Source organism: Strongylocentrotus purpuratus, unplaced genomic scaffold (assembly GCF_000002235.5).
Source record: "Strongylocentrotus purpuratus isolate Spur 01 unplaced genomic scaffold, Spur_5.0 spur5_scaffold_6, whole genome shotgun sequence".
NCBI classification, from domain to species: domain Eukaryota; kingdom Metazoa; phylum Echinodermata; class Echinoidea; order Camarodonta; family Strongylocentrotidae; genus Strongylocentrotus; species Strongylocentrotus purpuratus.
In genome coordinates, this window is record NW_022145612.1 from 51562149 (window position 1) to 51575060 (window position 12912).

Sequence of the window (12912 nt, forward strand, 5' to 3'; positions counted from 1 at the left end):
ACCCTATCGGACAGAAATGTTTATGGAACTTGGAATTTATGGTATAGAATGACAGTCTGGATTGTTATCACTCCAAGTTCACAGATATTTCATTACATTCTATGAGGGTGATAGGGTGAAGGTTTACTTGGATTGTAGCCTGACTGGGAATAGGTGATGCTGATCCATACAGTACATATATATATGAAATACAGTCTTTATTCTTAGTAGCACTTGAAATACACATACATCATACTTTACAGAAATGATGGGGGGGGGGGGGTACTTTGATTGTATCCCAACTGGGGTGGGGATGCTGACCCATAAAGTTACAGTCTTGATTGTTTTCACTTCAAGTTCACAGATATTTCAGCACATAGTAGAGATTCTATAAATAGCCTACACATACTTTCCTCTTTTGAAAGATTTGATGAACGAGCACTCAAAGAGTCTTATGATATCCTTTCAAGTAGGAAGAAATTCACCATCAATCCATCTTTTAGGTGGTAATCTTTGGGGCTGTGAAGAGAAACCTTTTATAATTGATAGGATTACATATTATGCTCCAGAATGTACTGTATAGGAGGATATAGAACCATGAACTCAGAGGTAACAATATTTTGGGAAGTAGCAATTCATAAATCATAAGTCATATTTCACAGATGTACATGTACAAAGTATATGAGCTGAACTGAAGTTCATTTCCTTGCAAAATTCTCTGAACAAGTGCTTTCTAATTTTTAAAATCTGTCATGTTTTCTAAATCTGGAATGATGCATTATATCTTTAGAATATATGTTAACTTATCAAATGGGAAGTACCCATTCTTTCATTCTGTAGTTTAAAAGAGTAAATACACATGAGATCAAAAGTTCAAGAATAGATACCACGCAGCTCTTTCCAATGAAACTTTGAACCCATGCAAGTATGTTGAGTAAACTTATAAAAATGCACTGCATGATAGAATATGATGCATAGATTTAACGTGCATACATGTATTGTATAGGTGTACAAGATGATGTATTTTAAAGTCTAATTGTAGGCCCCTAAACACTTTCATACCGTTGCATGTATTTTTTCATTATTTTTTAACACTATTATGTTCATACAGATGTACACGTAGACCTATTCTTCCAACCGGTAATATTAAAGCGAGAATCAAGGTCACTACATAACAGCTGGCCGTATTGATCTGCAATTGGTAATCTGTTGCTCTTATAAGGATTATATAGTTTTTCATCAGAATATTTCACCTTATCATGATATCTGATAAGGACGGCTGTATGCATAAATTAAACACCCATGCTCAAGCCATTACTCTGCTAGCCTCTTGTCGATGCCCTCGCGCTGTTGGAGTCTCTAAATTCTGACAAGCGAAGCGAGTCAGAGAACCCGAGGCGCTTGCGCGGAGGGCCTCTTGACAAGTGATCTGAATTTCTTATGTTTTACATTGTTTGGCGAATATTCCGACCCAGCAGAGTTCGGTGAAAGTCATCCAATCAGAGAGAGCTACTATGACGTAATATCTACCGCTCTGTGCGAATTCCCTCCGTGAGAGCGAGTCTGGCCGCCTAGTTGTAGTCTGCAAGCACAAACCCTGGTCAGTCGTAAAAGAGAGTGTGCACTATAACAGTGTTATAGTGCATATGCCACGTACTATAGCTGCTCCTGACCTATATTGGTACAACCAGTAGGTACCAGTAGATAGCTGGGCTAGGCTTCTCTCAAGGCACAATGATTTTTTGATAAAGTGTCAAATTAGGGTCTGTGCTTGCAGACTAGCCTAGTTGGGCAATCCCGAACACACACGTACACACACACAATCGCTGCGGTCTAGACATGCATTATTCAGTAGGAAATCGGGTCTCATGAATATATAATTCAGATCACTTGTCAAGAGGCCCTCCGCGCAAGCGCCTCGGTTTCTCTGACTCGCTTCGCTCGTCAGAATTTAGAGACTCCAACAGCGCGAGGGCATCGACAAGAGGCTATTACTCTGCCTGTATATTCCTCACTCCATGAATTTGAGCTCCGAAGAGCAATGAAAATATACACATCCTCGGTCATCACAGCGCAAACATGAAAGACTCACATAGCCTGTTCACACAGAATGAAAATTATACCAACGTTGTGTTGGAAATGTATAAAGCAGCATCATTAAAAGGAAACATATAGGTGCAATAGATCACATGAATATGTTAGTTTGTAAGAGGTAAATAGACAAACTTGTATGTTTAGTGTTAAGCTACAGTCCCATATACGTCCCGGACCGTCCCGGACCATCCCGGACCCCATCCGGGGTGATCCGGGATTCGGTCCGTGTTGACACCGTGTTGGCACCGGGGTGGTCCTGGATGGTCCTGGATGGTCCTGGATGGTCCTGGATGGTCCTGGGCGGTCCGGGAGTCGACCCCGGATGTTTTTGACTGTCAAAAACTGCCGGGGTGGTCCGGGACGGTCCGGGACAAAAGTTTGATCCGGGGTGATCCGTGTAGCCACCGTGTTGGGTCCGGGGTCATCCGTAGTGGCGCCGGGGCGGTCCGTGTTGATCCGTGGCAGTCCGGGAGTGAGTTATTGACCGCCCAGGACCATCCAGGACCATCCAGGACCACCCCGGTGCCAACACGGTGTCAACACGGACCGAATCCCGGATCACCCCGGATGGGGTCCGGGATGGTCCGGGACGGTCCGGGACATATATGGGACTGTAGCTTAAAAGCATCAAACTTTTTTTGAACAAAACATCCCGGACCATCCCGGATCACCCCAGACCATGGTCCGGGATGGTCCGGAGTGGTCCGTGCTCGTCCGTGCTGGTCCGGCTTTATATGGGACTGGGGCTTTACCTGGCCAGTCAGCAGTGTGCTGTCACTAGAAGCCTTATATGGCATATACCACATTCACATCAAGTTTCTGCACAAAACAATTAAATATTTAAATAATGCTCAAACCTCTGTTTTGCTCTCTACAATGTTTCCTCATACCGTCTGTTTGGAACCAAAAGGGCATTAACTCATATCAAATACACAGAGTAGACACCCTTCTGGCTCCAAACAGATTATATGATTTTCAGACTTCAGGATAGAGAAAAGAAATTTCTTGTATGGATTTACAGTTTTTCGTATATATCTGTAAAGTGATTTTTTTTCTCCAGTGTGAGTGGGGGAGTTAGTCACTCGTCCTCCTTCACAGCCAATGTTTATGCTGTGTCAATCTGCTTGGTTTATCTCCAAGAGGTAAACAATGTCTAAGAATATAAACAGTACCATTAGAAAGATGCATTAGGATTAGCAGCCAGACAACTGACTTTAGCCTTACATGTCATATGATATCAAAGTAAATGTAAATCATAATTTGTTCCTATACATAGCTGCCAACCTGCCATTCCTATTTTAGAGGAAGGATTCCTAATTTTCTGCCTTCCAGCGTAGTATAATAATCCCGTGTTCCTCTCATTTTCTGAAAACATCTGTATAAAAGCTTCTAAACATTGTCTCCCTAATTTTTGCTTATGATGGATTCCAAGTTTTTACTGTGGAAGGTTTGCAGCTGTATGGATACATGTACATGTAGGTTGTTTGGTAATGATAATTTAGAAGAACATTTTTATAAGGAATAAGAGGAGAATAAACGGCAGGAAAGAATGTGAAAAACAATGTGTGATTTAACTCTGGAAACTTAAACAGAGACATGTTTAGATATAAAAATAACAAGAAGGAAATCTCACTTTTCCATTAGCAAATAATTCAAGATCTTTATGAATTAGTAGTACACTGATTTGTTCAAATTGTAACGTTTCTGTTTTTTACCCTTTTTTTGTGGGTGAGGAGGGGGGGGGGGGGAGCCTGGCAGGGCAAGTTAGGCAACGTTTGTCTCATCTGTCAGACATTACGATGAACAAGGGAAGAAAATTGGCAATCTACAATGCTATCTCTACCCAGAAACCAAACATGATTATTATAATTGTTACCGTAGCAACGTAATTGACATTGACTGGATGTTGCAGATTTCCCGTGGCTCCACTGCTGAGAGGGGAATTTTGTTTTTGTAGAAGTGATGCAAGCCTGGGTATGAGGGCAATGGAAGTTGGTGAGGAAGGTGGGATAGAAATGAAAGAATGGATAGAGTAGAATTATATTTCGGAAAAGATACACAATTAACACAATAACCAGCTACTTGTAGATGTATTGAAATCAATGTCTAAGGAAAATTAATCAAAGCGGAATTAATACTGTTCTTATACTAAATTAACAAACATTCAGTGAATATCAGTAGCTACTCCCTGTTCATGAATACTTGTACAGATATACAAATGAATTGTTTCCATTGCTTTTGATACACTTTCATTCCAACACTTTCTCAATTCCCAAATGATAAAACAATAAAAAGATTAAGTCATATCTCTACTTGTTTCACTCTCAGAAACAGGTTGGCCCATAAATGTTGATCTCATCTTGCTCTCTCGACCTATTAACCTCTCATCGACTCCAGATAGGCAATAGATTAGTCTCGAACAAGGCTGGTTATTTTCTTAATGATAGTCAAAGTCATGGTCATCAGTTTGTTGTTTTAAACTCTCCATTTTGAAGAGGACTTATGAAACAGTATAAGGGTTAGTTAATATATGTGTAGATGTTCTTGCATGTGTCTGGGAGACAGGCATTTTTTGTGGACTGTTGTTTTCACAGTTAAAGGCTCCTAGCACAACATGCTCACAAATAGTTTTTCAGATCATTTTCAAGTGTTGTGGGATTTGTGACCCTATACGGCGATTGACAAAATTTGGCGAATTAGAACTCTCCTGAAAATAACAGCTTACACAGTAATTAATTTCAAAGCAAATTTATACGAGGTTGGGTGATGGCTTACCCCTTTCTATATACTCTGCTCTTTATTCAACAGGCAACATGATTGTGTGTGCTTTTTGTAGCTTTGGAGTTGAGTTTTACAAGATATACAAATAGTGTGAGGAGAGAAAGCATGAAGGTTGTGAGTAGTTTATTGATTAATCTTGACAATCGTGATGCTGCTTAGAAACGTAGGGTGTCAACTTGAGTTCATCTTTCCAAATAATTACAGTATATGTTGACTGAATACTATTGATTTGTTATTCCTTGATCTATTAATATACCTACATGTATGATGTAGCATATTTATCATATGGAACATTCTAAGTCTATATAAATTCTATTATGACACAGGGAATAGTGTACATTTTATATGTGGGCTAAAAATGATACATAATTTTTTACAGACCGTAATTTTGTATGATGTCATGCAAGTTTTCTTTCACATGATTTAACTGTGAACATCATTTTGCACCTCAAGTCATACCACCATACCAATTCCAGACCAACTCCAAAATGATCTTCTTTTCTTCTTCTCCATTTGAGGTAACATAATTTTTCTTCAGACTGTTGCTGGTCTAATATCAGTCTTGTTTTTGTAACTGGGGTATTGAATAATATCATTAAAAAAAGGATCTAATTATGAGCATTGCTTTTCACCCCTTCATCTGCATGCAGGCTACCCGCTACATGGAGATGCTTCCCATGGAGAGCCAGCCCATCGAGGGGACCCAAGGAGCCGACTTACGCAAGAAGCAGATGCACGTTCAGCTACCAGCCCATGACCAGGCCCCTGAGCTCTGCCAGAACCTGAGTGATAAGGAGGTCAAAGACATGGAGGACTTCGTCAAGGAGTACAAGGAGCATGCCGTGGGCATCGGGATGGTGCAACCGGTCCAGGTCAAGGCCGCGGGAAGCTCCTTCCAGCTAGCCGCTGCTCCCCCTGTGCCACCCAAGCCAAACAAGAAGGTAACATTGGAAAGGGTTCGGGAGGACCAGAGTTGAGAATAATCGTTAGACCATAGAGTTTAAGTTTGATGGATGGAATGGTGACTTTAATCCTGATTATGATGATGACCCGGGTGGTGATAAAGATGATGATGATGATGATGATGATGATAGTGATGATGATGATGATGGTGGTGATGGTAGTGATGGTGGTGGTGATGGTAGTTATGTTGATGGTAGTGATGGTGGTGGTGATGGTAGTGATGGTGATAGTAGTGATGGTGGTAGTGGTGATAGTAGTGATGGTGGTGGTGATGGTAGTGATGGTGGTAGTGATAATGATGATGATGGTGGTGGTGGTAGTGATGATGATGATGATGGTGGTGGTGGTAGTGATGATGATGATGATGGTGGTAGTGGTAGTGATGGTGGTGGTGATGGTAGTGATGGTGATGGTAGTGATGGTGGTGGTGATGGTAGTGATGGTGATAGTAGTGATGGTGGTAGTGGTGATAGTAGTGATGGTGGTGGTGATGGTAGTGATGGTGGTAGTGATAATGATGATGATGGTGGTGGTGGTAGTGATGATGATGATGATGGTGGTGGTGGTAGTGATGATAATATTAAATTTGGTTTAGAACATCTTGCAGTAGATAGTAGTTAATCTACTGCTTGCAATAAAGAAAATTATATGAAATATCTTTCCAACCTTTACCTTTACAATGGAAAAGCATATGGTAGTCTTCCAATTTCATAATGGAAGATGCAATTGCATGCTGTAGGATATTTGGAGAAATATGATAATTACATTGTATGTTATGTCTCCCTTGTATTGGAGAAAGAGGTTAAAGTCCACTCTGTACTTGCTTTTGCTATGACTGGAAAAGAAAGAGAAAAAAACCTAAGTAATTTGTTAGCTGAGGTGGTGATTAATACGTTCCTTGTCTGCACAAACAACTCTTCCATTGGCAACCAGGCAATGTACACATGACCTGGTTGAATACCCAAAGCAGTTTTTTTCCTTCATAATACTAGATCTCAGGAGCTCAACAGGTACTTCAATTGGGTCAAAGTCCTGACCCAATTACTTACTTTTATATTTAGACATCTGTTTAAAATTGAGGACATCCCTTGTTTAGTGACTGCCTGCAGTTGTTGCACGCATACAAATGCATCTTGTAAAATTTATGACTAGCAAAGAGAAGATGGATATATGTTTGTGCTTATGACAGTATTACAGAATATGTAGATAAAAATGGATGGAAAGTTTTCTGGCGCTTCGAGATTGATGTACGTGTAACCCAATATCTCAGCCCAAAAGCAGGGAGATAGAGTTGCTTGTCTATCAATAATATTTGACCTCATATACACAAAGAAATGTGGATTTCCTTTGACATGTGTCATACATGTAGGTCAACATCAGCAACATGAAATTGCATTCAAGTTTGCTTTTGGCTGCTAGTGAACATGTGATGTACAACAAGGAAAATATAAACCTTGAAGCTGAGAGGGGCTTAGATCTTGAGAGCTAAATATATAAAGGTCTCCAGAAAGGAGGAATAATGCACCACATTGCTGCAGAGAAAATCTCACTCTTTCTATTCATCGACAACCATAAGATGTGCATATTTATTTAATAATGCACTAGCATTTAGTATGGTCTTTTTAAGATCATCAAAAGCTATGTTATCAAGATATTGTGTAGATATGTTTCAAACTATTTGTCATACATCTATGAACATGACAGTGTAACGTTCACTCTTTTATTTCTCTGTATCTATCTCTCTCCCTCTCTCCCTTTCTCTCTCTCCTCCTCCTTTCTCGTATTCCTATCCCTCTTCATGTTCTTACAGGGTGTTCATCCAGGAGCCCCTGATGATGATGTTGGTGCAGGGGATTCCCCCGCCCCTAATGGCTACGGCACCTCATCCCCAGCCAAGCAGGGATCACCAGCCAAGGGATCCCCAGCCCATGTCGCTGCTACCGATGCCTCCGTGGGAACAGACCAGGAGTACTGGCCCCCACCACCACCTGTAATCAATGGAGATGGACCACAGATGACAAGCGAGGGAGTGGTAACAGACCTTCCACCCTCCCCGACCACCTCCACCGCTTCGGCTTCATCCACATCCAGCTCAAAATGGGTAAATAAAGTGGTTCTATGGCGCATGCTCCAATCACAATTGCTCCGCACTGTCAATTTCCTCCACTTAATTAATTTCTAATATGTCAACTCCAAATCATATTTGTAGGCTTTCTGATAGTGGAAAGGAAATGTTACTTCAGCTATTAGGTTTATAGAGAGGAAAATGGTACTACACTGCTTGGGATAAAATGACGCAAAAGATTGTTTTTGATTAGCCTTATGCTCTAAAGGCATTGCTCAAAGTGCATTTTTTTCTATCTGGACTAGTGCCACTTTTCTAGGATTGTAAAAATGAAGAGACATATAATATTTGTTTATGGATTGTGGACAAGCAGGCCTTTTTTTAACTTGGCTGAACTTTGGTTCACTACATAAAACAAACATAAGTGAATTCTAAGTGATTTTAAATGTGTAATAGCATCTCTATTCAAAGTATACGATCGATCATGCATGCTAAAGATCTCTAAAAGCCTTTGCCCAATCATATTTGTGATATCCACAAGTTTGTTTTTGTTTTTTTGCCACGAAAAATGGACCAGCTTTCATATGTTTATCCAATTTACAGCCAAAATACACGCACAAAGATGTGTGAATGACAAGTAACACTGAGATAGGAGATTGTGAACTTAATAGAGGTCTGTGCCACCGACACTGTAGGTCCATGGTTGTAGCAGTGCAATCCAGTAGCTAAACAAGCCTAGTCACTGTTGCAGGGCTGCACTGCCAGTGGCTGTTTAGGTTCTTGGCCTAGACCTACTCCATGCTATTAAGACGTCACTCAACATACCAACATCCTGACACTAATTAGGCTCCCTATGGAGTGCCTGGTCTTGTGTACTAGTAAAGTGGTTCCCTATAGACTCTATTGTGTGTCCACACATGCCAACAGCGTTCATATTGCTGCACTGAACTTGGTTAGAATGTGCTTGGAATCGTATTGAGTTTCCAATCTGACTTATGTTCACACATGTCAATAGGATTTAAAAATCGCAACAAAAGTGGTTCGCAAGATACTGTAGTAAAAAAGTGATTGGAGGGCTTGTAGTGAAATATTTCCCAGCTGACTTTTATGTTCACACATGCTGTCAGCATTCATGGCACTAAAGTTATAATGTGCATAGAATTAAAAGCTAGCTTAGCATTAGAAGCTAGCTTAGCATTAAAGTAGTTTTTCTATTGACTCTGTATAATTATATCCATGTATGATAAGTATTCACAATTCACATTGCACTATTATTAGAATTTTCGCAGAAGGCTCGTTAGTTCAGTAGTTGCCAATTGACTCTATATTCACCCCTGCTCACAGTTTCCTAACACTGAACAGCTAGTGTTCACATTAGAGGCTGTAAATTTCTAGATGATAACAATTTTACAGGAGGGATGTATTCAATCAGGCGCGTACGCAGGATTTTTTCAAGGGGGGGGGGGGGGGGTTTAACATTTATAAATCGGGCCAAAAATTTCGCGACGACTCAGCCAGCCGCTGAATAAGCGGTGGGGGGGGGGGGGGGTAAGAGGACACTTTTTTTTTTTTTTGTCCCCCCCAAAAAATTGCAATGACTCAGCCGACCGCTGTTCAAAGGCGATCAGATACCGCCCTAGTTCTAAACAAATTCCATGCTCTGGTGTTCAGGCGCGAGGCCTGCTTTGAACACTCCAATTTTTTCAAAGTAAACGTTTCGGCCTCTCCTGGCACTCAATTAAGGGCACCGGGCGAAAACTGAGAGGAAGGCCAGGACTGCAGTACACGCCTCACGGCGGAACGCAGACCTGGGCCCAAGATCCAACTATGAGCTTTTTAACTGGGGGGGGGGGGGGGGGGTTTACACACAAAAAAATACCAAAGGGGGGGGGGGTTTAACCCCCCAACCCCCCCCCCCCCTGTGTACGCGCCTGTATTCAATACAGGGTCAGTGTTTCAAGATTATCAAACAAACAATTATCATACCAAGACTTCCACTTAGCCTTGTTCTTCACAATACGTCCAGATTTCACTTTCCTTTTTAAAACTCTAGCATTTTTGTATGACAAACTATGAAGTCTTCTCACCTTACGTGTATGTCTTTTAGGTTTTAATATTTGTAAAGATGCTCTTAGTATTAATCTGTGGTCCACTTGTTTCCTATCTGAATATGATCCCTTGTTTTAATTGAAGTGCTTCAGACCTTCAAATTTCATTGTTTATCTGGGAGTTATTCCAGATATAAAAAGTGAAACTGCTCATAAAGACACAAAGACAGAACAGTTTATATGTGCTGCTGAATTGAAATTCTATCATCTGATCCATATGTTCTTTGTTTGCTCTAAACTAAGTTCTCTCATTATATCGGCAATCTGACCAGTAAAGAGTAAAGCATGCATGTATTTTGTATTGTAGAGGTAGTGGTACATTATGTAGCAAACATGGAATCCCTTATTAATATCTGTTACAGTTTTACAAAAAGCCCTTAGCAACTGTATATCTTTTAGAAATATAGATCAGAGTAACTGTTGCAACAGCAAAGGGCAAGTAATTTTCTCCGTTGCTTATGGCTCAACAGAGTTGACCAATTATATAGGCTGTCAAATGGACATCGTATAAATCTCTATGCATAGGTGAAAATTATTGGACGACTCTGCTTAAAATATATCAGGGTCTAGAAATAGCCATCTGATAATGGAAATGGTCAATTAGAATTGAGCAATCAGTTATATCATGACATGCACTCAGACTATGGTCTATCTGGACATGCTGTAGCCAATGACTGATTAATAGGAGGGACCTATAGAAATAATAACCTTGGTTAATTTAGACTGCCGTTTGATTTCATGTAGTTCAATGTTATTTTGTAGATCATATCTTGTCTTTCAAACGGATGTTTCGGGAATCATAGAGTAATTAAGATGTCCTTTGAAAAAACCCTCAAAATATATTCCGTCTCCTCTAGGCTCTTCAAACAAGCATGGTAGTTTTAAGAAATGACATTTGGAAGCCTATCAGAATTAGTTCAGTAGTTCCTGGTCTTAAAATTTCTTGAATGTAATTATTTTCAGTACTGTTTGAAATATGCTACAGGTGTAAGCTGTGCAAATTATGAATTTTAATTGAGTTGAATTGAATTGAATTTGTTTATTATCACCAAACTCATTGAATATACAGCCATATGCTGATTTTAAAAAGATGATGGCATTTAACACTTTTTTTTCAACACAAACATTTCCAAATTGGACCAAAAATGTAAAAACTTGGAGAAAAAAAAAATCAAAGATCATTTTCACTTCCCATGTCTGTTTCTCTTCAGACATGCTTGTCTGTAGATTGGAGCTACATTTGTTAAGCCAGCATGGCAGCATTTTCCCTAAAGCCATTTAGATGGATAACCCTAATCTATATCATGATCCCAGCCATCTGACTCTATCTCAATGTGACCAGTGTGTTTACTGGAGCCTAATGTACAGCATCATTAAATTTTGATTAGTCGGATAAGCGGAGCATCTCTATCTGGATGGCTTAAAGGGAATGTCCATTAGTATAAATGGCAACAAAATTATTTGTGGATGTAGCATTTGGCTTCGTTCATTTGATAGAAGTTACCATGAGAGGTAGAAAAATCATTAGAAAGCTGGAGATATTATATGATTGTCAATTAGAAAGATATTTCTATTTTTATCCCACTTGATTTTTATCATCTTCAGACACTTAATGGTTTTTTTCTCACTAATTACATTACTCTTCAGAAATGTATTTTGATAGACTCAAAAATTAACAAAAAATGCTTTATAGTTGTTGTATGCAGATTAAATGTTTATGTGATAATTCATATTATGACAAAACATGAAGTCTCATAGAAAATTAGGACACTGGCCAACAGGAGAATGTTTTTCTACATTTTATAATGTTTTCAGCATGTTTTAAAGCAAGAATTGCAAACAAAGTCACCTATTGAACTTTTTGCACAGTTACTGATATCATACAATCATAGAGAAAACCAATGATTGATATTACCTTTAAATCAACCCAGGATTACCTCTCTCAATTAGAGTCAAAGTATATTCATTCAAGGTCTGTCCTCTCTGAAGCATAATGTCTGTCCACACGGCATCACCTCCAGTAATTCACATAAATGAATCTTCCTTATCTGACAAATGAACTCAAATCACGTAATAATGGAAACAATCCCAGCGGCGCTGCATCTCTACATGTATTGATAATAAATAGACTGTACGCTGGTTCGGTTCAATGATCATATTATCGATTAATGATATGTAAGCACGTGTAAATGACATTAAATCTGTGTACCCAGATAGTCATAATGACAAAAGTCAACAGTGCAACACTGATAATTGTATGGTGAGAATGTATATTTCAAAGTGATTTTTTATCACTTTTTGGATCTTCCTGTAGCATATTTATGTGAAAGAGATAATTATGTGCTCTAATAGTATCAGTTAATTTATCTTACTATCGTTCCTTTAATTTGATGAAAATTAGTGGATTTAATACTCTCCACACTTAACAACTTTTAAAACTGATTTTGACTAATACCTTATATCTTTTTTAATTCTGATGAACTAGAGACTGAAAGCCATTACCATACTTGTTATTACTCTAAAGCCTACATGCAAACAAACAGAGCTTTTGTATAATTCCGGTACTCCATGAAATAGTATAATGAATTATTAACTATCCTTCTCTTCTGGCACTTAAGTACCAAAGTCTGACATCTGTCTGTATGATAATGACATCTTTTGTGAAAAACGTACCAATGAACTTATTAAATAGGATTCAAGCATGACTGATGACTCCATTGTTTCTTTAGTATGATTTATTTTCAAAACGAAACATATCATCCATAGTTTGCAAAGTAGTTGAGGGAGTACATATAGATTTGTTTCTTCTTCAAGTAGAAGGTGAATGTAAATTTCTTTATGCCGTGGTTTGTTCTTTGCCCTGTATAGTTCTGTTTATTTAGAACCTAATAATGGTTTTCTGGTTGAAGTTTACTGCAGTAT

The 12912-nt window shown here is 39.1% G+C and overlaps 1 protein-coding gene across 3 annotated transcripts in view; it reads left to right on the forward strand.

The window, feature by feature from the left end:
• The window catches only part of LOC594388 (testin), a 44620-nt gene that overhangs the window by 27200 nt on the left and 4508 nt on the right, over positions 1 to 12912 (forward strand). For all 3 annotated transcript variants that reach the window (XM_793831.5, XM_003724070.3, XM_003724071.3), the window contains exons 4-5: positions 5505 to 5795; positions 7628 to 7918. In XM_793831.5, coding sequence (XP_798924.4) covers positions 5505 to 5795; positions 7628 to 7918 — 582 coding nt within the window. The remainder of the gene's footprint in view (positions 1 to 5504; positions 5796 to 7627; positions 7919 to 12912) is intronic.